The sequence below is a fragment of the Musa acuminata genome, chromosome BXJ3-5 (genome assembly GCF_036884655.1).
Source record: "Musa acuminata AAA Group cultivar baxijiao chromosome BXJ3-5, Cavendish_Baxijiao_AAA, whole genome shotgun sequence".
Taxonomy (NCBI): Eukaryota; Viridiplantae; Streptophyta; class Magnoliopsida; order Zingiberales; family Musaceae; genus Musa; species Musa acuminata.
The window spans coordinates 2,269,907-2,291,164 of record NC_088353.1 but is presented as its reverse complement, the minus strand read 5'-3'; the positions used below and the strand labels follow the sequence as shown (position 1 = coordinate 2,291,164).

Sequence of the window (21,258 nt, the reverse complement as noted above, 5' to 3'; positions counted from 1 at the left end):
CCGGTCGATGATTGACAATGACGATGGGACCCATGGAAAAGACTCACGGAAATGCTGCCCCTCCTTCTCAGGGTGAGCGATGCGGGTTGCGCGCAGTATGCTCGAACGAGGAACGAAAGAGGCAACCTCCTCCTAATTCTCTCTTTCATATATACCATCCGGTTCTCCCCTTTCTCTCGCGTTCTTCCTCGTCCGCCTTCGATCCTCCTCCGTGGCACCAAACCCCTGTCGCTCCTCCCCGAATCTTTCCTCGAGGCCGCTCCTTCGTCCCCCTCGTGCCTTATTTCGCATCAAAATCTTATCTTGTTTGGCTTTTCTCGTCGGATCCCCGCCGCTCCCTGCTGCTGCACGTGATTCGTCCGTCAATGCTGCGCCTTGAGCTGTAGGAACGACCGTCGACGGCGACCTAGGCTGCGATGAGCACTCATGCAGGGTAGGAGCGCGGCGGCGTGACGAGGGGCCCTTTGCTGGCGGCGAGGGCGGAGATGACGACCTCGGGGACGGGGGTGGAGGCCACGACGGCGGCGGGACCGGGACAGGTGGTGAAGGTGAAGCGGAAGCTTCTGGTCGCGTGCATGACGTGCCCCATCTGCCACAAGCTCCTCCGCGACGCCACCACCATATCCGAGTGCCTCCATACGTGTGAGTCAACCCCCGCCCCTCTCCCCTTCGCCTCCACTTACTTGGGTTTCTTATCCCTCGGATCCTTTGAGGTTGCGGTCAGTGGCTTTCTTCGGTGATACTACGTGGTTGCCCCGTGGTGTTGGGTTTCTACGATCTTGCTTCTACGTTATTGTTTTGGGTCCATGATGTTCTTCGTGTTAATGATTTGCGTACTTATTAGTTCTTGATATCGGAACCAAGCAAGCGTCTGAACAAAGGCCGGATCTTTGGTATCTTTCAAGGTCTCCAATACCTTTCCGCTTTGGCATGAGGCTTCGTTGTCGCATGCACTGGTTGCCAGTTCTGGCGTCTGTGTTGTTTCGTGCCTTCCACTCTGCTTCCATGATGAGGCAGGAGAAATGATTACTGGTTTTCGTATGCAGTACATAGCGTTTTCTTTGTCTTCTTTTGGTCTCCGTTAGTTCCAATCGAGTGACTTTCCCGGGTTAAAGTTGTATTTTTTTTTAGCAAGGAAGCAAGGGACGTCAATGCATGCAGTGATTTAAACTGGGTTTTTATCTTTGGTAATGTATAGACGAGTATTTCTTTTGCAACATTTTAGATGTTTCCTTATCCGGGAGGGAAGTTGAGATTGTTTTGTGTTGTTATGCGAAGTGCTGAACTATTGAGCTGACGTGGAGTTCTTACCTGATCATAGATGCCGGTCATAGACTTCTCTTACTTGCTTGTTTGATCCTCTCTGTTAATTGGTCAACTCTGAAGAAGTACTGTAATATGATCTTGTGGTTAAGATATCTAGATATCCTCAACTGAATCCCATTCAGTTCATGATTTTTAAGCTTGGTCTTTTGCTAATATTTTACGGCTGAAGCTTATAGTTTGTATATCTTGTTCAGATTCTTGGAAGTAGGGACAGAATCCTCGAATCATTTTTTTTCATAAACATAATATGTGTTGGAGTAATGGATTGACCATTATACTCTTTTATGTGATTATTTGCTGCAATCTCTGTGTACATGTTTGCATTATGTTTTGTGTGGTTATCTTTGGCTATTCACCTCCACGTCCTTTTGTAACAATCTGACTAAAGAGCTAACACCTCTCTTTCTCTCGCACCCTCGAGTTGATCTATTATAACCTCCCTCCACACTTTGCAATTGCATCTGGTTGGTGTTGGTCACTTAAATTGGAAGTGTGTACTAGATTTTTAGATTTTCAAAGTCAGAAGATTGTTTTATGACTTCTCCGAGATACATTTAATCACTTTGATATTTGTACTTGTCAACAGTTTGCAGGAAGTGTATATATGACAAACTCAATGAAGAAGAGGCAGATTTCTGCCCTGTATGCGGTATTCATCTGGGTTGCCTACCTGTAGAAAAGCTCAGGTAAATTTGGTTTTCTTGGAAAACTTTATGTTACATGGTTTCCTAGTTTGACTTTGCTATATTTATTACTTTTATTTGTCCCAGAAGCCTTGTTAATCTCTTTTTGAGTTGTAGAACTTATATAAGTTTGTGTAATTATTTGCTTTTCGAGGTCAGGCATAGCCCAAGTTTTCTTCGATGCTACTACTTTACCCTTCTTTATTATTGATGGATGTTGACAAGTTTAAACAGTCATGGAGAGTTTTAATGGAAAACCTAGAAGCACCCAACACCATAAAATCTTGTCACACTATGCTGAATAACAGGGTTGATAACTGTCCCAATGATGGGAAATTACTAACATGTACTTCATATTCAGTCTTGAATAAAAGGGGTTTATCATGGGTCACATTTAATGCATACGGTGCTGTTCTGTTCATTTGGTCGAGAGAATGTTCTGTAGATGGTGAATGCTTGCTAAAAATGTATATCGAGGACAATCAAGAGGATATTGGTCTGGAAATTTAGCATGAAGAGAAAATGAGTTAAATTCCCTGAATACCAGCAAGAAGTTGCATGCTGGGCACCTTTACCTTGCATTATTTTTCTTAGGACTATACCACAGCATATGATCATGGCCCTCATTACTAGTTCATTCATCTAAGGCAGAAAAGGGTTTAAGAGAACAAGGTGAAGTTCAAAAGAAGCTGAGTATTAGATAGATGCATTATAACAGTTGGGAAGGATAGAAATGATGAATATGTTAGAGAAGGTTGGATTCATCATTAAGGCCACAGTATAGGAGAACCTATGAGATCTTCAGTTGCATGATTCTTAGTAATATCTGCTTGTTTTCTTCTCTGAAGACTAAAGAAAGAGCGCAGAGAGCCAGTCCCAGTGCAAGATGTCAGAAAATTTTGTTTTGTACTACTAACATTGGATGAAGATTTTCATAAATGTGCATGGTGTGGATTCCTAATGCCAACACGACTTGCCAAACTACGTAATTCTTTTATCATCAAGCTTTCTAGTAAATTTTCGTGTAGGACACTGTTGTTCATCTTGCTGTTAGTAATTGCTTCTTCAATAAATTTCACTTGTTGCCTTATTGTTATTTCTTGATTACCTGATATATGTCCATCAAATGATATAGACCCATGAATGAGGATTTAATGGGCTTTTTCAGTCCTTGAACATGCATCTTAGAAGAGTCATTCTGTTTATTGTGATAATACCTCATGAAGGCATCATGCCACCAAACTAAAGTGAACTTATTTTATAGGTATTTTGTTTAATCTTTTTTTTGTTTCATATATTAGGTTTAAGGGTCATAGATGTATTACTATTTACCATTAGAATTGGATTTTTTTTTCTTATATGTTAAATTGCAATTTTGTCTGGTGGGTACCTATGTATGTTGATTTGGAAGGTCCTTCCTACATGCCCACAACTATAGAGATCTTTAAGTGTTATCTTAACCAGTTCTCAGAAGAGTCTTGTTTTCAAGTAAAACATCTTTGTTAATGAACAATCCAAATTTCTGAAGTCCTATTGGATGCTGTTGGCAAGTGAAGCTTATAAATGTTGATTAAAGTAGAACCACATCTCTCAGAATGTTGTTTGTGTATAGGTTAGATTTTGGTAGTTAGATGAGAGTGTCGTATTGATTATTGTGATGCCATTCACCTGCCTCGACCAGATAGCATTTCACTATAGTTAAGACAGTATATTTGATGGTTCAACAGAAGATAGGATACTTTCTTTCATTTGGAAACTGCAATTTGCCCACCTGATTATGCAAATTAAAATTTTAATTTTGAAATACATGGAAATCTTTTGAAAATTTTCTAAATAAATCATGGTATGCTTGGGAGGCAAAATCTAGCAATGAAGAATGTCACGTGAAATTTCTTGTAGCAATATATCTTGAAAGTTCTGATTGAATTCCTTAACTGTTGTCTATAGACTCTTTTGCCAAGATACTAGATTGTATAAGTCTTTAAGTTATTCGTATAACAAATCAAGCATATCTAATCCCATTGTATGATTTATCTGATATATCATGCAATTGGCTGCCATATTCACCATGGAACATCAGGAAAGATAGATGAGACCATTTAGCTATACAATGACGAACTAATGCTCATATTTTTTTCCATTAGGAGATTCTCTTAAATGACTTGCTTATAGAAAATATGAGGAACAATTGACCTACAAATTAAGATAAGGGCATTATAAGAAATTTACATTGACTTTCAGATTTATTTTAGATCCAGTTGATATTTATTGTGGGTAAAGGGAAGGCCATTACCTCTCGTTGCTATGCTATGGTGAGACCAAGCAACTGAGTTCCATATTTAATGATGTGCATATGCAATTGTGTTAAAGACACTGTCTTTAAAACTAATACTATCATTCATCTCAATATCACCACTTTTTGAACTGGACTAAGAGATATTAATGTATTGCATAGTAATGGCCCTCTTATGACTGACAGCTGCCATGATTGCTTAAAACCGCTATATAAATGGTCCACAATCCACCTGTATTTTGGCAAGAGTCATGAAGCACTCTCGATGGTGTTTGGAGTTTTTCTACAGGTTTCTTGTTGTTTCAAGCGTCTAAGATGTAGCTTTCTCAATTGCTCTTTTCTTTGAGAAGCAAGGGAATTTTTTTTATTTTGTGATATATACTTCAGCTTCATATTTTGGTCTAAAACCTTGAAAATTTATGTTTTTAATTTTTTATGGTTGGGCATGTTGTCTTTGAAGTTTGAACAAGGTAGCCATTTTCTTCTCTAATAATTGACTGAAATGAAAATTGCTTTTGGATAATGTCAAGTTTTCTGATAAACTAATATCTAGTTGTTCCACCAGACATAGGAAGAAGAATGTTAGACTTAGATTCTTGTCAAACCTTAACACATGGGCAATCTTGTTTGAGTTGTTACTTTTGTAACATACTGCTATAGTTATCTGTTAATGCATATCTCAATACTAAGATTACTCACAGAGCTGACCACAATCTGCAAGATCTGAGAGCAAAGATATTTCCTTTCAAAAAAGCAAAGGCTGGAGCTCCTGATCCTTCTCCTTTCATTACATTGCCTGTTAGAAGAAAAGAAATATCACTTTCCTCATTGGTGGTGAACACTCCCCGAATAGCTGCACAGACAGGCCTGACAGGAAGGCGAAGAAAAGCTGTTGGCAGTAGGGCTGCCACATCTCATGGACGGAGTCCTGCTACTAGTGAATCCAATATAAATGAGGATAATGATATTGATAAGTTGGCGAAAAAGTCAAGCTCAAATGGAAACCCGAGTAGGCTGTCCCTCAGCAGAAGACAGGTAAAAGACATACTATTTTGTTTTCTTTTGTGGCTAAATAAATTTGCTGCTTAAACTTTGAGTGGTCCTTTTTAAACTTTTTTTTTCACTTTGTAGAATTATGTTTACATTTTCAGGCTTCTTTGGGTGCTGACATATCCAGCAACACTGCTAAAAAGGATGTAGAGAATGGTGGAAAGCCCCTTCAGGATAAGGCGGAGCTCTGGAAGCCTTTAAATTGTTTGGTTGAAGCTGCAAATAGAACAAAATCTTGTAGGTCCAGTATGCAGAATCTTGTTTCTAAAGCAGAGCAAAGACATGTTCCTGATAACGAAGTAAATATTAACAAAACCAGGGTTGAGGAACATCCTCACAAGTCTGAGGTAAAGGATGAGAAGAATGACAGTGATCAATTGCTTCCAGTGACAGTAAAAGCCAAAAGGTTGCAAGGAGTCAGCAAGAAAAGGAGGAACCTTAAAAACTCGGTGCAAATTTTGCCTCATGCTGCAAATGCTCAAAGTGATCGGAGGATGATAACTCCTTTGTGGTTTTCCTTAGTTGCAACTTTTGACCAGTTATGAAGCTTGACTTTTGGCAGTTATATATTTCATTGTCTGCAGGGCACATGCTTCTTATATTTGATTGTCCTTTTACTCATCTCATGTGAAATGGTTTCAGGACAGGAGATTCCTCATTGCCCCAGATATCAACTAGTTATTTGAGGATAAAGTGAGTGAATTTTATCCTCATGCAACTGTGTGACTCCAATAATTGCAAATTTGCCCTTGTTTAATCTTCCTTTTTTCATTTTAAATATTTTCAAAATTGTGCTGGAATGTAGCTATATTTCCTTTAGTTATGTAAAATGTGTACCAAGTCTTTTGGTGAATACATTTGTCAATAATATTTAAGTTGTAATAAAGAACAGAGCAAGATAGTCTGATAAAAGGATATAGAAAGCAAACAATCAAAATTTTCCTGATTAACTAATGGAGCATATAACCATATCTTTTATTGGTGACATGCACAACATTGCATAATTAATTTATGAAGGGGCTAACTATTTTAGCTGGATTTGGTCATCCAGTTAACTCCTATGAAATATAGGTAATGTAACTATCAACAAAGTGTAAGTTCTTGTACCATATTTTTAGCACGATATGATTCTATAATAGTTTCTTTTCAAGCATTTTGTATATCAACCATTTAATTGTTCTATTTTTTTAATTGATCCCAGAGATGGTAACGTACCTGTTTCTTACATTCAGAAGTATCTTGTCACCAAGCTTAATCTTGTCAGTGAAGCTGAGGTAAGTCTTCTCTAAAACCAATATATATTACTTCTATATCGAAAAAGTTAATGTTTTTGAGATAGTGAGGAATCAATTATATTAATATGTGCTGTTTAAAATTAAAAAAAATGCAACATAACAGAAAGAATGTTAATATATTTTGAATTTTCTGGTTGAGTTTTATTTGGTTGATAGTGAGTTGTTTTAAAGAACCAAACTTATTTGTGCTGTTTAACATAAAAAAAATGCAACATAACAGAAAGCATGTTCATATATTTTGAATTTTCTGGCTTGAGTTTTATTTGGTTGATAGTGAGTTGTTTTAAAGAACCAAACTTATTTGTGCTGTTTAACATAAAAAAAATGCAACATAACAGAAAGCATGTTCATATATTTTGAATTTTCTGGCTTGAGTTTTATTTGGTTCATAGCGAGCTGTTTTAAAGAACCAAACTTAATTTTAAGCCAACCCAGGTTGCATTCCACTATAGTTCTGTTGAAGTATATTTTCCTTACTATTCTGTATAGTTCGCTTTTCTTAACATACATGGTTATCATAAGCAACATCAAAAACACAAGTACGACTGATTTAACTCAACATCGACATATCTTGCATTCACTATGCCATGGTCGATAAGCTCGCATGTCTTCAACTCTCTAACTGGTGTTTGCAGGTGGAAATCACATGTCACGGTGAACCAGTGAAGCCCACATTGTCTCTGCACAACTTAGTAGAGCAATGGGTACGAAGGGGCTCATCGCAGAAGCTGCAGGCAGTTATTGGCACCTCGGCCAAAGAGTTTGTTGTGGTGCTAGGCTACAGGCGCCGCAGGGTTCCAGCCTAGTGAATACACAGCAATAACAACAATCCCAAACAACCTTTACATCGAATTGGCCGTTGCCGGTTGATTCTTCAGGACTTACCTCTTGCGTCTGAGGTGCCCCTCCTTGTGCATCCGACTCAGCTTCTGTGCTTTACGATGTAGCAGACCCTGTTTCAGTCGACGAGTGTATTCTTGTTCATACAACTTGTGCTGTGAAAGTGGTGGTATGTTCTTGATTCACATGAAACACCAATTTGTCCTCAGTTTAGCAGTTATAAATGAGGTGGCATATCATTATGGTGTCATTTTAGCTTTGAAGAAGAGAAAAGTATTTGGTTTTACTACTGGATTGTCTGTATATTCTGTGTGTGATTCACCATTTTATCTTCTTTTCCTGCTTCAAAATTAATTTAAACAATTGTTATTATTATAATTGTATTGCAAGTATATCTGCATGGTTTTATCATCTCTATTTCTGAAAAGAGTTCTTGGAAATGAAAAGAGACCAGAATGCTGCTTTATTAATTGTGGAGTGACTGGTTGGCATTCTCACACCTAGAAATATAACCAAGATTAGATTAATAAGGTGGATACAACAACAATAAGTAGTAAAATTTTAACTCCTTGGGATCTGTCTCTCTCTCTCTCTTTTTTAAAATTGAGTTCTGTACAAAATAATATCTGTAATTAAATGAAAAATGTTTCTGTCAACCTGTTAAGGAATTCATTATCTCACATCTAAGGTTATATTCTCCCTATCTTTTATCAGACAACAAAAATAATTAAGACAGTATTTGTTGCAGATTTAATCAAAACCACTTCTTTTTTCTTCATCTTCTTACTGGTTGCTCATCAGAAACAGGTTAAGAAGAGGATTTCAACTCATGATCTCTTGACAAAAAACCCAAATACCTAAACCGTCTACCCTAGTGGACATCAGCTATTCTAATATACTTTGGCTAATTAAACTCATTATTCCAGTTAGAGTCATGATCTCCAGCATAAGTTATACTTAATGAAAGCTTTCTGAAACTTTTGACAGTTCTATGTAAAGATGAAACAGTTCCAAAGGTGAAAGAATTGACAATGAGCTGAGAAAACCAGTGAGCTTCAATGCTGCCTCTGGTACAAACAGATTTCAGCTTCATAAAAAACATCATGGTTTTATATGATTCAGAAGCAAATCCACAGGCATTACCAGCAAATTTCTCGGTTTTCTTAGAGTTGTGGATTCAGAAGTACACTACTGATCCATCTCTATGAAAGCTAAAATGAACATGAACCTTCCATCACCTTATGCTTTTCTCTGTGACAAGTCATGAAAATCTTTATCAGGAAGTGCAAACTATTGTACACAAATCTGAAAGTTCCATCCATTTTCTGATAGGAAAACTCAATACTTGTAAAGCATGTTGGATTTTTTTTAGAATCAGATAAGTCAATTGCAGGATGAAATATGCATTCCAATTATCATATCTCAGAACACACACACACACACACACACACACAGTTATTAGCTATCACAGTATCATGCAGATATACTGTTATATACAGCAAGCCATAATGACTAAATAATGATTCCATCTTTTCAGGTAAATCCTCTAGAAAATATTTGGTAGTTATCTAAATAATTACCTGATTGAAAGAAATGCAATTCCATCCATGCATACACAAGCATGGGACTCATATGAAAGATGTGTGAGTTACACACTCTTTGAAGACATCTTAACCTATCAAAATCTCGGTCAATTTCTGTGATTCCAAATACCATCGATCCCTTTTCTTTGTTACTATCATCTGTAATCACAAGCATCCATCAAAGCTCCACACATTTCACTCTGGAGCTCCAAATCTTAACCAAGCTCACATGGAAACCCACTTCAGACCATGACACATTCAGAACTAAATTTCTCCATGATCCCTCAACTGATTCATGCAAGTCTATGCTCATTGGAAAGCTACGATCCATAGCTATAACCTGATTCAAACATCAATGGAATCCATCGACTATAGCTTAAGTTATTCCCATCCAAAGTGAGGAGAGAAGCACAACCGAACCCAAGTCACTATTATCCCCTTCCTTTAAGTTTCATCCACGCTTCGACATACCGGCCATTGCTGACCGTTGATGATTTTGAATCTAAGGGCCCAAGTTTGAACCGAGGCCGCGGTATCGATCCGCGTGCGGCATCGGCGGACCAATCAGCTTTCAGCGTTCGCCCGTGCTCCTCGTATATAAACCGCGCTCCCGTTCCTCTACTCTCGCCTCGCTGCAAACGCACTAGCTTCCGTCCTCGCTTACGATACGCTAGAATTCACTGCGCTCGAGCTTGAGGGATTCTTGTGATGGCGACCGAGGAGACCGTCACCGCCACCGCTGCGACCGCGATTGAAGAGCCCGTCGTGGATCCTGTCCCGGCGGACCAGCCGGCTGAGGAGGATGCCCCCGCTGACGCCACTAAGCCGGCGAAGTCGAAGAAGACGAAGGCCCCCAAGGTGGCCAAGGTTAAGAAGACTGCTGCCCCGAGGAAGCCCTCCGCACACCCGCCCTATGCTGAGGTGAGGATCCCATCAATTCGAAGCCCTAATTTATCTTCGATCTGCCCGTTTCTGTAGACCTAAAGTTGTTTTGTTTGGTGTTTGTAGATGATCAAGGAAGCGATCACGGCCCTCAAGGAGAGAACGGGGTCGAGCCCGTACGCGATCGGGAAGTTCATCGAGGACAAGCACAAGGCACACCTTCCGTCCAACTTCCGCAAGATCCTCCTAGTCCAACTGAAGAAGCTTGCCGCCGCCGGGAAGCTTACCAAAGTGAAGAGCTCCTATAAGCTCTCAACTGCCGCTCATCCTGCACCGGCGAAGCCCAAGTCCGCGGTTGCCCCCAAGAAATCCGCCTCCGCCCCGGCGAAGCCCAAGGCTAAAGCGAAGACCGCCGTTGCCGCCAAGCCGAAGGCCAAACCAGTCGCTGCGGCGGCGAAGACCAAATCTAAGTCGGCCGTGGCGAAGCCGAAGGTAGCAGGAAAGCGCAAGTCCCCAGCGAAGCCGAAGCCGAAATCGGCGGCGCGGCCGGCGAAGGCCAGGAAGACCACGGCGAAGGAAGTCCCCGGGAAGAAAGCCGTGAAGACCGCGCCTCGGGCGAAGACCACCGCTGCGACGAAGCGGGTCTCTGCCGCGAAGAAGCCGAAGACCGTGAAGCCGGCTGTCAAGAAGGCGGCGGCTAAGAAGGCGAAGAAGTAGAAATCTTCCAGTAATGAAAATGTCTCTTGTTTTACTAATATTTCTTCTTTTTTCTTACTCCTCTTTGTTACGTGGAGGAGGAGAAGAGGGAGAGGTGGGGCAGTCGATGTAAATGGGGCGGTGTGTGGTGGGTGAGTGTACGCGTGGAATCGCGTGCTTTTAGGTGGTAGGAGAATAGGGTGCTAACAAAGCAGCTATGCCAATGTTTTTTTCTTTTAAGAAATATTATAATCTTTGGAATTATATTCGGGGTCGGTTTGGGCCCACTTTGTGGGGGTAGATGTGGACGTTTTGCTTGAGGGTGCACGTGGTTAGTGATGAGACGGCATGTTTGGTGACGTGGACGACGATTTGAGCGTCGAAACTGACTTATTGGAATCCGTTTCCTATTAAAATTGTTTCAGTTATAACTATCTGTTACCTTTCGATAGCTTATTTGAAATATTAGAATATACAGTCTTTTATTTTGGGAAAAAAGTATTGGAATGCGAAAAAGAGAAAAGAAACAGGAAAAGCAAATGGTGGGCCATCCGAGGGGCCCAGAAATGTGTGTCGCTCAGACACATGACGCGTGGACTGAAAAGGATGCCAACAGGGACGACTTAAAACACTACTTGGGGCACCACTGTAGGACGTGGCGTACGTCCTTGTCGTTAGAGGTTTCTACTTTTAAGTCGCGACTGAGGTCGTTGCATTCAAAGTTAAAAGTGGTTCGGAGGAGGTAAAAAGAGGCACGGAGAGCATTTTGGAGGGGACGACACGATCAGTTGATGGTGAAATCTGGCGACGGCTCGAGTTCGAGAGGTCATTTCTCTAGAAGCGTCTCCCTCGAACAGTGGTCGTCCTCTTCGTTTGGCTCTCGGAATAAAGAGCGAAGACCAGGTATCTGGCTACCTTCTTCTGATCTCGTCGTGCATTTGTTTGGTAATCATCGCTTACGTTTTCACATGATCGAGTAGTTCGGCGGAGTTCAGTTTCGTTTGTTGTCAACGAACGCGAGATAACTTTGTGTCGTTTTCCTTTTCTCGAGTGTAAAGGGCGGATTTATCTTGAAACTCGTGGATTCAATCTCTCTCCATTTGTTTCTGGTGATTAACTTGGATGTTACGGTAATCTTGGTCATCGGGATTCTGTATTCGACGGACTGGATCAGATAATGTGAATAGTGTTCCGAGGGGTTTTGACTTGAACCTGAGTTTTGACGATGCGGCAGGCAGCAGAGGAAATGGGGGTGTACGATTGTTACTTGCGGTAGAAAATTGTCATCTACATATGATGAGAGTGCTTATTATACTAAGAATTTAAGCTAAAAGGGAATGGAGCGGCCTTTTTGCGTGTCATCATTCTTTTTCTTTTTCTTGTTTTTGATGTTATTGGAGCTCGCTTATATTGCATGTTTATGCCATATCCTATTCAAGAAGTTTTGCCCCCTTTTTTCTTTTTTCTTGTTTTTGATATTATTGTAGCAGGCTTATATTGCATGTTCATGCCATATCCATTTCAAGAAGTTTTGCAGTCAGGGAATGTCAGGGGTTTATTTATTGGTGGGTGTTTATTTATCCGGGAAGAGTTTACCGTCAGAGTTTGTCAGGATTTTTGGTTACCATTGAAGAGTGCATTTAGCTGGAAGGATCAATTACATGAAAATGGTAGGCTTTTCATTTTCGATTTAGAAAGAAAGATCAAAATGTTGTCTCAAGCTTGTACTAGTTCTCTGAGCATACAAATTTATGCTTATATTGATTGTGTTGGACTGTTCTGTGATCTTGCCTCCTAATTACGCAATAATTCTCACCTTACCTTGCCTTATGTTAGATTGGTACCAAGTGACTAGTGTCATAGTTTCAGCAATCGGATTAATACATCACCAAATATAGTTGGTGGAACACCAACCTGTATCATTAAAAAATAATAAAATAATTAAATTCTGATATGTACCAACTTACATTATCTGGCACCAATCCTTGGTCGGATCCATAAACATCACTCAGTATGTATTGGTTTGGCCAACCACTGACCTAGCATGGATTGCCCACAATTTCTAGGAGAAAGATAATATCTTGTCAGTTAAAACTTGTTCGTAAAATTATCTTAGATCTACTAGAGCTGATGGTTACTATGATGTTTCTAGCAGGTGGATTCTGATAAGCAGATATGCAATTGCTTGATTTCTCAATGAAGTAAATTTATTGTTTGTAGGTTTCTATGATCAGTTGGACCTAGTCATTAAGTAGCATGATTTCTGAAATATATCTCAATATTTAACCTACTGAAGTCTATTAGTTTGCAATTTGCAATAGATCTATATTGGACCTAGTTGTGGTGGGCATTAGACGAGTAGCACTTTCAACTGTTGGAACCAGTTCTACGGCCAGTTAAACAAGTCATGTTTTAGTTCTGTTAATACATAGTTTATTATTATTGTTCCTGAGAAGCAATGCCTAAGTGACAATTTTTTCAGTGTTAAATTAATATACTCAAACTAGATGAGCTGGAAGCACTTATGAAATTAAGGTGGTCATATAAAATATGCAATTAGTTGTTTTGTAAAGTGCTTGAAGGACGCTCTTGATGCATTCCCCTGTGGTCATCTTTTGTTATTTTTCTTTTTGGGAGAGTTTGATTCTAAGGGATATCTGGTAGCTCATACATTTGCTGGAGTGAAAACAAAAGGGTTGGGTTTGTTAAAAATGATTCCAGTAAGCAATATGTGATTTGCAAGAATATTTAACTATACAGAGAGATCAGCTTTTTCTTTGGGGCTAGGAACCCAGGTGAGAATTGCAATGGCTGTAAAGAGAGAGGATTTCTTGTGTCTCAATTAAGGTTCTTTCAAGTTGCTGATATTCTGATAAATGTACAACAAGGGCCATTGTGAAATGGTTATGATCTATCAAGTTTAGCATCCAGCTGTGGGAGTTTCTTGTAGTAATCTGGTTGAAGGTAGAGTTTGATTTACAAGGGGATAAGAAAAAGATGGCTCCCATGAGGAGATCTCAGCTTCATACTCCATTACTGCACGATATCTTGGTGGGATTACATTAAAATACAGGATCATTCATTGGCTAATTCTAGAATCAGTCCCCATCTGTATCAAGGAATGCACATGGCAAGCAGTTAGCATATTTGATTTTTGAATTTATTGTCTTTTTTTTGCTAATTATATAGCTGCAAGTTTCCTGGGTCCTCTAGTCTGTTGTCAGTTGTTGCACTTATTGTTTATACAGGTCAGGGTGATTTAATTTATTGATTATACTATGGTGCGAGGAAGTTTATTTTGGATATTGTATTTTGAAAAGTATGCTTGGGAAATTGAACTTTTAGGCATTTCTGCCTTTTGTTTGGAGACAATTATTCTTGTTTGGCATTTATCTTGAGTATTTAATTTGGTAAAGGCTCTCATGCAAATTATTAGATCTGAATGCTAATATCCCCTTCTATTTTCATATTTCAGGCACATATGATATTTTAAAAAGATTGAATATTTACTTGAAATGGTTGAAAACTACATTTTTCTTTGACTTTTAAAATGCAAGTTTTGTGAAAAATTGATTTCATTGATACCAATTGTTGAACTCATATTGCAACATTATTCAGTTCATTTTCATTATTACATGAGGGTTAGCTGCTATTTTGAACTTTAGGATTCTGTTTAAGTAGTTTGACATGCCTTGGTGGGTGAAGAATTATAATGTCATTGTTCTATTATTTGCATAGTATGAGTCTGACTTTAGACTCTTCAGTTTTAGAATTTTTGACAGACTAAAACATACCTGGTAGGTGTCCTTAGGATTTGGATTTATGTTTTTAAATTAGAACTTTCATGGTTTGATGTCAGATGTCACTAGGATTTCCCTTATTTGCTATGAGAATCAGAATGTGAAAAAAAGATTTAGAAGCCAAAATATGAAGAGCTACTATTCCTTGATAGAGACAGTTCATTACTATTGTTATTTGGTTGTTATGGTAAAGGATCTGAAGATAGTTTTGCACAATAGAACTCTGGCTGATAATTAGAGATTTGACACTGATCTGTATGATTTTTATAACTTGCTTCAATCATATTGATGATCTATATCCGACGTTGTTGACAGGGGAGGTGGTGACTTCTGGCAGTTTTCGTCATGATGCAGGACTTTCGATCCTTTTAATAGCTGCCTTAAGCTCTTGCTGGATTGATTCTCTTGTTGGTGACATCACCATATCATCCCAAATGAAACCAGACCCGGAGCTAGTATCTTCCTGTGGGTAGAGTTGATAGATTGAATTAGCATCCTCATTTACTTTGCTCAGCTTCTCCAGACAGATGATCTCCTGTGGATCTACCAATAGGTTGCTGCTTCCATCCTTCCAACCTATCAGCTGCAGACAGCATGAAAGCCAATACTATATTACCCTGTATCAAGATATCATGGTGGCTGAATGTTGCTCTTTTTTTAAGTGAAAAAAGTGGAGAGAGGAAGAAACCTTAGCAGATCCCATGGAGTTGGTTGAGTAGAGTCTGGCATTGTCAACAAGTTGACAATATCTTGGAAAGGCATTAGCAAACCTTTGGTGAGACTTCAATTGGGATTTTACTCTAACTGCTCTACCCATTATTATAGCTCTCCTGCCATTGACATCATAGAGTTGAGCTTGGAAACTTTCAGCTCAATGACCTTATGGTCGAAAATTTCAGGTTAGAACAACTAGCCAATGTACTTCTCCTGTCCACATTGATTGTCTCTATTCATCTCTGTTAGTTACCCGGTATTTATGACCCAAGAAATCCTATATATATATATATATATTCAATTTAGGTGCATGAACCTCCCAAGGCATAAATTGTTATGTTTGGGTTTGATTCAAGAGTAAGGTTTTTTTAGAGTCGTACCTGATTCCTCGGACTACTGCTAGGTAGGCATCACAAACAACTCCAACCATCTCTATCCTGTATGGCTTCCTTGTACTGCACTTATTGTTCTCTTGGTTGTCCTCCACCGGTTCCCAGTAGTTCTCTGTGATGGTCCCATCATCAGCAACCTTGTATCCAGCTCCCATCCGATACTGCTGGTGATGTACATTCCGTGCCATGGCTATGGTTTGCTGAACAAATGGTTCCCAGGAGAGAGTGCCATCCATGATCACATCTCGACCTTCATTCAGAGCAGTCACGAGTAGAGAGGAAGCTGCGTCTGTCGATGACTGATGGACCTGCTTGTAATTGTTGTGTGAGCTCAGTTTATTCTGGAAGCTTAGACCATGAGGAGGACAAGGATGACATCAGATTATTTACTGATTGATGTTGGAGATATTGATCTATATTCTCTAAACTCTGTTGATGATATCTGATCTGATATGGATTTCAGAGAACCCATGTTTAACTAGATTGTAGGCATAGATTAATGGAACTGAATCTAGTCTAAGATTGAATGAACTCAGAATCAGATCCATACTCAAAGGAAATTACACACATCTGGGCTGAATCAGAAGTCTGTCCTCCCTGTTTCGGAAGATTCCATAGTCATGGAGTATGTGATATGTGGTGTCTAAGCTCCATGCGGAAGGTTTGTCTTTAGCTCCTGGACTAGTTAGAAAAAAAAATCATGTTTGTTTATATTTCTGCAAAAGTGTTCATTATTCTGTTAATCATCATTGTTATCTAAGAGTTATGATATTAGTTATGTAGCATCACTCAACTTTGAAATGACACTAGAGTAAATCTATTTTTTTCTAATAATTTCATAATTGGGAGTCAATCCTCTCAAGTTTGAATCAACTTTTTAATTAAGGCAAATCTAAGTAAAAAAATCATTGTGGAATCTAGTTTGCTGGCAATAATAAGTATCTTGTTAGAGCAGTTCAAGCAAACAAAGAGCAATCATAAAATTTTCCTGTAGGTTTGAATTCAAGAAAATGAGGGCACAGAGAAATAACGAAAGAATAGACTAATAAAATAGGAATTTTCTATGGGAACCAAATAAATTGATTACAGACAGACAGGCCGAGACATAGAGTAGATAAGAAAAATATTTAATATATGTTTTCCTCTAGAAGAATAACTGAAAGCAGAAGAGTTAAGGAATAAAATCTCTAAACAAAGAACAGTAGAGAGAGGAATACCAGTTCAGCAGTCTGGAGCATGTCATCATGATGACCTCTGGAGCTGATAGCTCGATAAATGACATCCGTCTCTTTGAATGCATCAGCTTCAACCACCACTGTGTTTGCTGCAGCGCCAGACCAGAAGGCTCTGATATGCAGGTAACAACGTATCATGATAAAAGACTATGCATATCTAACTGATGAAAAGCAGATACAAATATGGTATTTTCCAGTCATATCAGGATCAGATATATCTAACTAGATACATTGTTGATCTGAAGTTTTTTAACTTGTTTAGTTTGAATGTGACCTAGAACCATTACTGTCCTTTTGATCTTGGTTGTTTGAGTGGAGGACATGGGACATTTGGGCATCCCACCTGTCACCTTAGCTGTTTTTAACTCTTCTACTCAGACCATACCTTAATAATCAACTCTTCTGATATCCTGGTGTATGTCTAATAGTGCTACCCAACATTGGAGATGCCTGTCAAGGCAGTGATTTAAAATTTAAAATTTTTAATTTATTTTACCTTTTTTTTTTCACCAAGTATCATTTTGCTTCTGGTCTCTAATTAACCGACGTCTTTTTTTCATTTATTTTTTTATTACCACTTTATTGAAATTATAGTCAAGGAGTTGGCATTTCACCAAGTTTTAGTGAATTATACTGTTAGCAGAATATGCTAGGATGAACTGCTTCAGTGACAAGAAACTAGTAATTATTACTACTTTATATATGTAGGCCTCATGAACCGACAAGATCTTACTGTTCCCCTGGTCTTAAGATGCACATGGTATGACTGCTACTTTGTGCCATGTAATACTGTATATAATCTGAACATCAAATAAAAGCTTCTTTAAAGTTGGTTTACTTGGTGATGGTTTTTGTACTTTTTAATCTCTGTTCTTTATCATTCCCTTATTACATTTGGGGTCTGTTTTAATTTAGTGTGATGTTAAAAGAAAAGAACTTACTCCTTTAGTATTTCCTTTAGCACAGTGCTCTTGCCAGCTCCCATCCCACCACCCATCAGAAGAAGAACAGGGCTCCGATCAGCAATGGCTGCCGGAACCATCACGTCAGTGCACTGGGATTCATCATGGGTTCCAATGCCAATGGCCTTCATCTCCTCCACCAATGTCGATATGACTCTTGTGACCTTCAGGTCTTTTGTCACCCTTTCAAATCTTAGTTTCCTGTGTTCAACCATGTGAATTACCACCACTATGTTAGTGAATCAGTTTTGATTTGCTTAAAAGTATGTTAACTGATTCAGAAAACTATAGCTTTCTTGTGATAACAGCATGAGGACTAAAGTATAGAAATGCTTTTACATCCAAAAAACACCAAACAGTGGTGAGATGATCTACCATTACTTTTCCTCCACATTTTACCATGAATGGGGTCATCTTTTTTTGGGTTTCTTTTGTAGGTGTCTAATAGAATATGTTTTAGTTGAAACACTCACTGCAAGGAGACTTTTTCAGGTACAGTGACAAGAGACACTGTGTTTTGTGAATCATATGAAGGCCGCCTTGTCCTGATAATAGAGCTATATGGATTGCACGTGGTATTCTCTCTCCTGCTTCTTCTATTATTATTGTTTGTGTGCTATGTTGCTGTAAGTCACTGCACAAAAGCTAACATGAGGTATAGCTCCTGTGTCTCGTCAAGCAACACAACAGGGATTGTCAGCCTTCAACTGGTTGACAACCATGGCCTCCCACCAGCAACTGCGAGTTAGCAGCACATTTGCTCCTTGACATATTAATATATGAATCATTCTTCTATGAGCGCAGGTACAGGTACCAAAGAACCATTGAGCTTCCGCATCTCATGTGGCTCCACAAGCCCAACCTCACCGCAACATGGGATGAGAAGAGTTTTTAATACAATCCGGAAAATTATCCTCATGTTCAGCTGGTGAGTGCTTCCTTTGGCAAGTTCATCTAAACTACTAACATTTTTTGGGTCAAACAACAAATGTACAAAATAAATGTTTCAGTGATAAGCATTCAATTTTAAAGAATGATACTCTGGGTGCATCTTAGAACCGACTGTGTGAAAAGGGATGTGATAGAGTGAAATGGTGATGCAGATCAGGTAACTGCCATTTTAAATGTGCATTCGACCCAACTACTCTGTACTCCACTGAAAATAATAACTTTGGGTCCCAAGAAAGTCCTCAAGAGCCATCTTAATGTCTCTATGAGAAGAGGACAACTGAGTTATTAATTACTATTTTTTTCCTTGTCAAGTTAGGTGGACGAGAATTAAGGGAGATAGTGATTATTACCTTGTGGCCTCCATAACAAAATTCTTGAGTTTCATTTTCTGTTCGCTATCAGCGTTTAATACCTGTACAATATACAACAATCTATCATGGAGAACACTGCATATGTGAAAAGGGCTTCATTACTGTCTAGTGAGTATGTGCTATAAAATTTTCCTAATATATCTTGTGTTGTTACCTGTTTGATCAGGGGAGTGGTGTGATTCCAGTGGAAAGCAAAATAACCAAGAATGCATTTGTCCAGCTCCTCGACAAGCTTCACATACAGCGATTCATGGTCTGGGTCGTTTGCAAAGAAGGCAAATAAATTGTCCTCGCACTCCTTGGTTCTCCTCAGGTAATCATGTGCCATCTTGCACAGGTTAGGACACTCATTTACGTCCTCGATCCCCATCTGCCTAGCTGCAATTACACCATCAGAACATGTCATCCCTTGGAAGAGACAATAAACGATGCAGTAAACAAAATGCAAAATGTGGAGGAGGACCAGGTGAAAAGCTTTTCAAACAGGTACAATGCATGGACGTGGGTCCGTCGAATATGAACCAGTCATGGTTTTCATTTTATCAGCAGTTCTGTTTCCCTGTCATTTTTCTAGGATGGGATGGGATTCAGGTTCTCGTCGGCTTAAGGGAGGAAAATATTACAATGGGTATCTTAAGATCATAAGATTTCAGTATCATACTGTGTTATGGAGTTTTCTTAATGCGAAGATATGTTATTCAAAGGTATGTGTGACTGAGGAAATCATGTATCTAATTCTGATTTTTATAGTTACCAACATAATGGGGGAAGCTTTCCAGCTGCTCCACCCGCCCGGACTCGGCCAGCACAAGCACCGGCTGCGGATCCCTCATCTGCGGCTACCTCCTCCGTCGCCAGTAGCGCAGCGCTGCAGAGATGGTACCGGCAGTTGGGATGACAATGAGCTAGAGGACAGGTTTGGAGCTCCCATCTGATAGGTGGAGCCGGAGGTGATTTAGTTAGAGAAGTTTCAACGAGAAAGAAAGCATCAGGGAGAGGTCAAGAGGAAAGGAGATCCACAAGACTGGTCAAGCTAATGAGGGGATGCTTGCCTTTGGGAATGGTGGCCTGAGGATAACATGGAGCTTAAGATCCGAACCTGTAGGAGACGGTGTTGAATGTGTAACAGAAAAAAACGGGTGGTGGGAGCATGCAAAATGAGAATAGCTTTTGAGGTCAGCGCTGCATCATAAGATGAAATAAAAGAGGAAAGGATAAAGGTACGTAAAACAGTCAAATTTTAATTATATTTTTTTCTAATATACATCAGAAAAACAACAACAAAATTACTGATCGATATTATATATATATCATCCTCGATCTTTTGTTATTACATATAATTTCGTTCTCAATTTTCTTTTTGATAGATTGTTTATTGGACTGCTACCCCATGATCAGATCATCGAAGAGAGGTTGAGACGGTCAATCCTTTTACCCCACCACCTCCTGACATCTGGTATGAATCTATGGGTGTTATTGTTTTGATGTCGCCTAAAATGTAAACTGTCTCTGTACAGGTCAAGCCTTGATTGGTGGCATAGATTGGCTGAAATGCCAACTTATGGTGTTGTGAGCAGCAGCCGCGTCACAATCTTCCAGAATGAGTTGTCCCTCCGAAGGTGGCACTGAAGAGTTGTGGATTTGGGGTTGTGAGGACACCCTTGAAACTGTCGTCATGCTATGGTAAGTGTGACTCTCAAGTTATCACCATGACTTTCTCTTTGTTGGTCTCACGAATAAATAATTGTCTAGCGGAACAAAGTTATAAATTTGTAACATAACATATGAATGTTCTCTCACACGTTTAGATCATCCACTTGTACTCGAGATTCTGCTTAGAGTTTTAAGTGTTTTATTAAGATAGATAGATTTTGGTTAGACGTGAATTTTAATTGTCCAACATGTGTATTGGGTTGGTTCATCGTTATGTGTTACTGTCACACTCTTAAAATAACATTCAAGAAATATAAATTTATCTTTAATCAAGAAATTATGATTCATAGATAATCTAAACACCATACCTTTAGTCGAGACACACACAATAGGCTTAAGAAGCCACAGGCCAAAAACGGGTTCTTCCCGTCCCTACCGAGCACTAAACGGGTTTTTCTTTTCTTTTTCCCAAATTTGTACTACCGATAAAGAAAGCAACAGTCACTACGACGACACCACATAATTTTTATTT

General features: G+C 39.2%; 3 protein-coding genes and 1 long non-coding RNA gene across 9 annotated transcripts; 3 read left to right on the top strand and 1 right to left on the bottom strand.

Moving 5' to 3' along the window:
• Positions 1–92: 92 nt before the first annotated feature.
• On the top strand, positions 93–7,737 carry LOC135637992 (E3 ubiquitin protein ligase DRIP2-like). Its single transcript, XM_065150909.1, has 7 exons — positions 93–642; positions 1,913–2,012; positions 5,004–5,337; positions 5,454–5,890; positions 5,995–6,045; positions 6,554–6,626; positions 7,283–7,737. The coding sequence occupies exons 1-7, from the start codon at positions 486–488 to the stop codon at positions 7,451–7,453; spliced, it is 1,323 nt and encodes a 440-aa protein (XP_065006981.1). The 5' UTR covers positions 93–485; the 3' UTR covers positions 7,454–7,737.
• Positions 7,738–9,682: 1,945 nt separating this feature from the next.
• Positions 9,683–10,912, top strand: LOC103983809 (histone H1). Its single transcript, XM_009401097.3, has 2 exons — positions 9,683–9,991; positions 10,079–10,912. Exons 1-2 carry the CDS (start codon positions 9,779–9,781, stop codon positions 10,667–10,669), a joined length of 804 nt encoding a protein of 267 aa, XP_009399372.2. The 5' UTR covers positions 9,683–9,778; the 3' UTR covers positions 10,670–10,912.
• Positions 10,913–14,576: 3,664 nt separating this feature from the next.
• On the bottom strand, positions 14,577–19,968 carry LOC103984330 (calmodulin calcium-dependent NAD kinase-like). The gene is made up of 8 exons (XM_065151162.1): positions 19,828–19,968; positions 19,228–19,451; positions 19,053–19,114; positions 17,731–17,952; positions 16,772–16,901; positions 15,543–15,862; positions 15,137–15,278; positions 14,577–15,031 (listed from the first exon to the last, which is right to left on the bottom strand). The coding sequence occupies exons 1-8, from the start codon at positions 19,904–19,906 to the stop codon at positions 14,792–14,794; spliced, it is 1,419 nt and encodes a 472-aa protein (XP_065007234.1). The 5' UTR covers positions 19,907–19,968; the 3' UTR covers positions 14,577–14,791.
• On the top strand, positions 15,857–20,934 carry LOC135638175 (uncharacterized). 6 transcript variants are annotated; one of them, XR_010496537.1, is made up of 7 exons: positions 15,857–16,215; positions 18,244–18,323; positions 18,556–18,679; positions 19,240–19,777; positions 19,853–20,293; positions 20,441–20,494; positions 20,591–20,934. It is a non-coding gene; the product is annotated as an uncharacterized LOC135638175 (long non-coding RNA). The 6 variants fall into 6 exon arrangements; XR_010496536.1 differs by having other exon boundaries at positions 18,244–18,326; XR_010496535.1 differs by lacking the exon at positions 15,857–16,215 and adding an exon at positions 17,782–17,921.
• Positions 20,935–21,258: the final 324 nt, after the last annotated feature.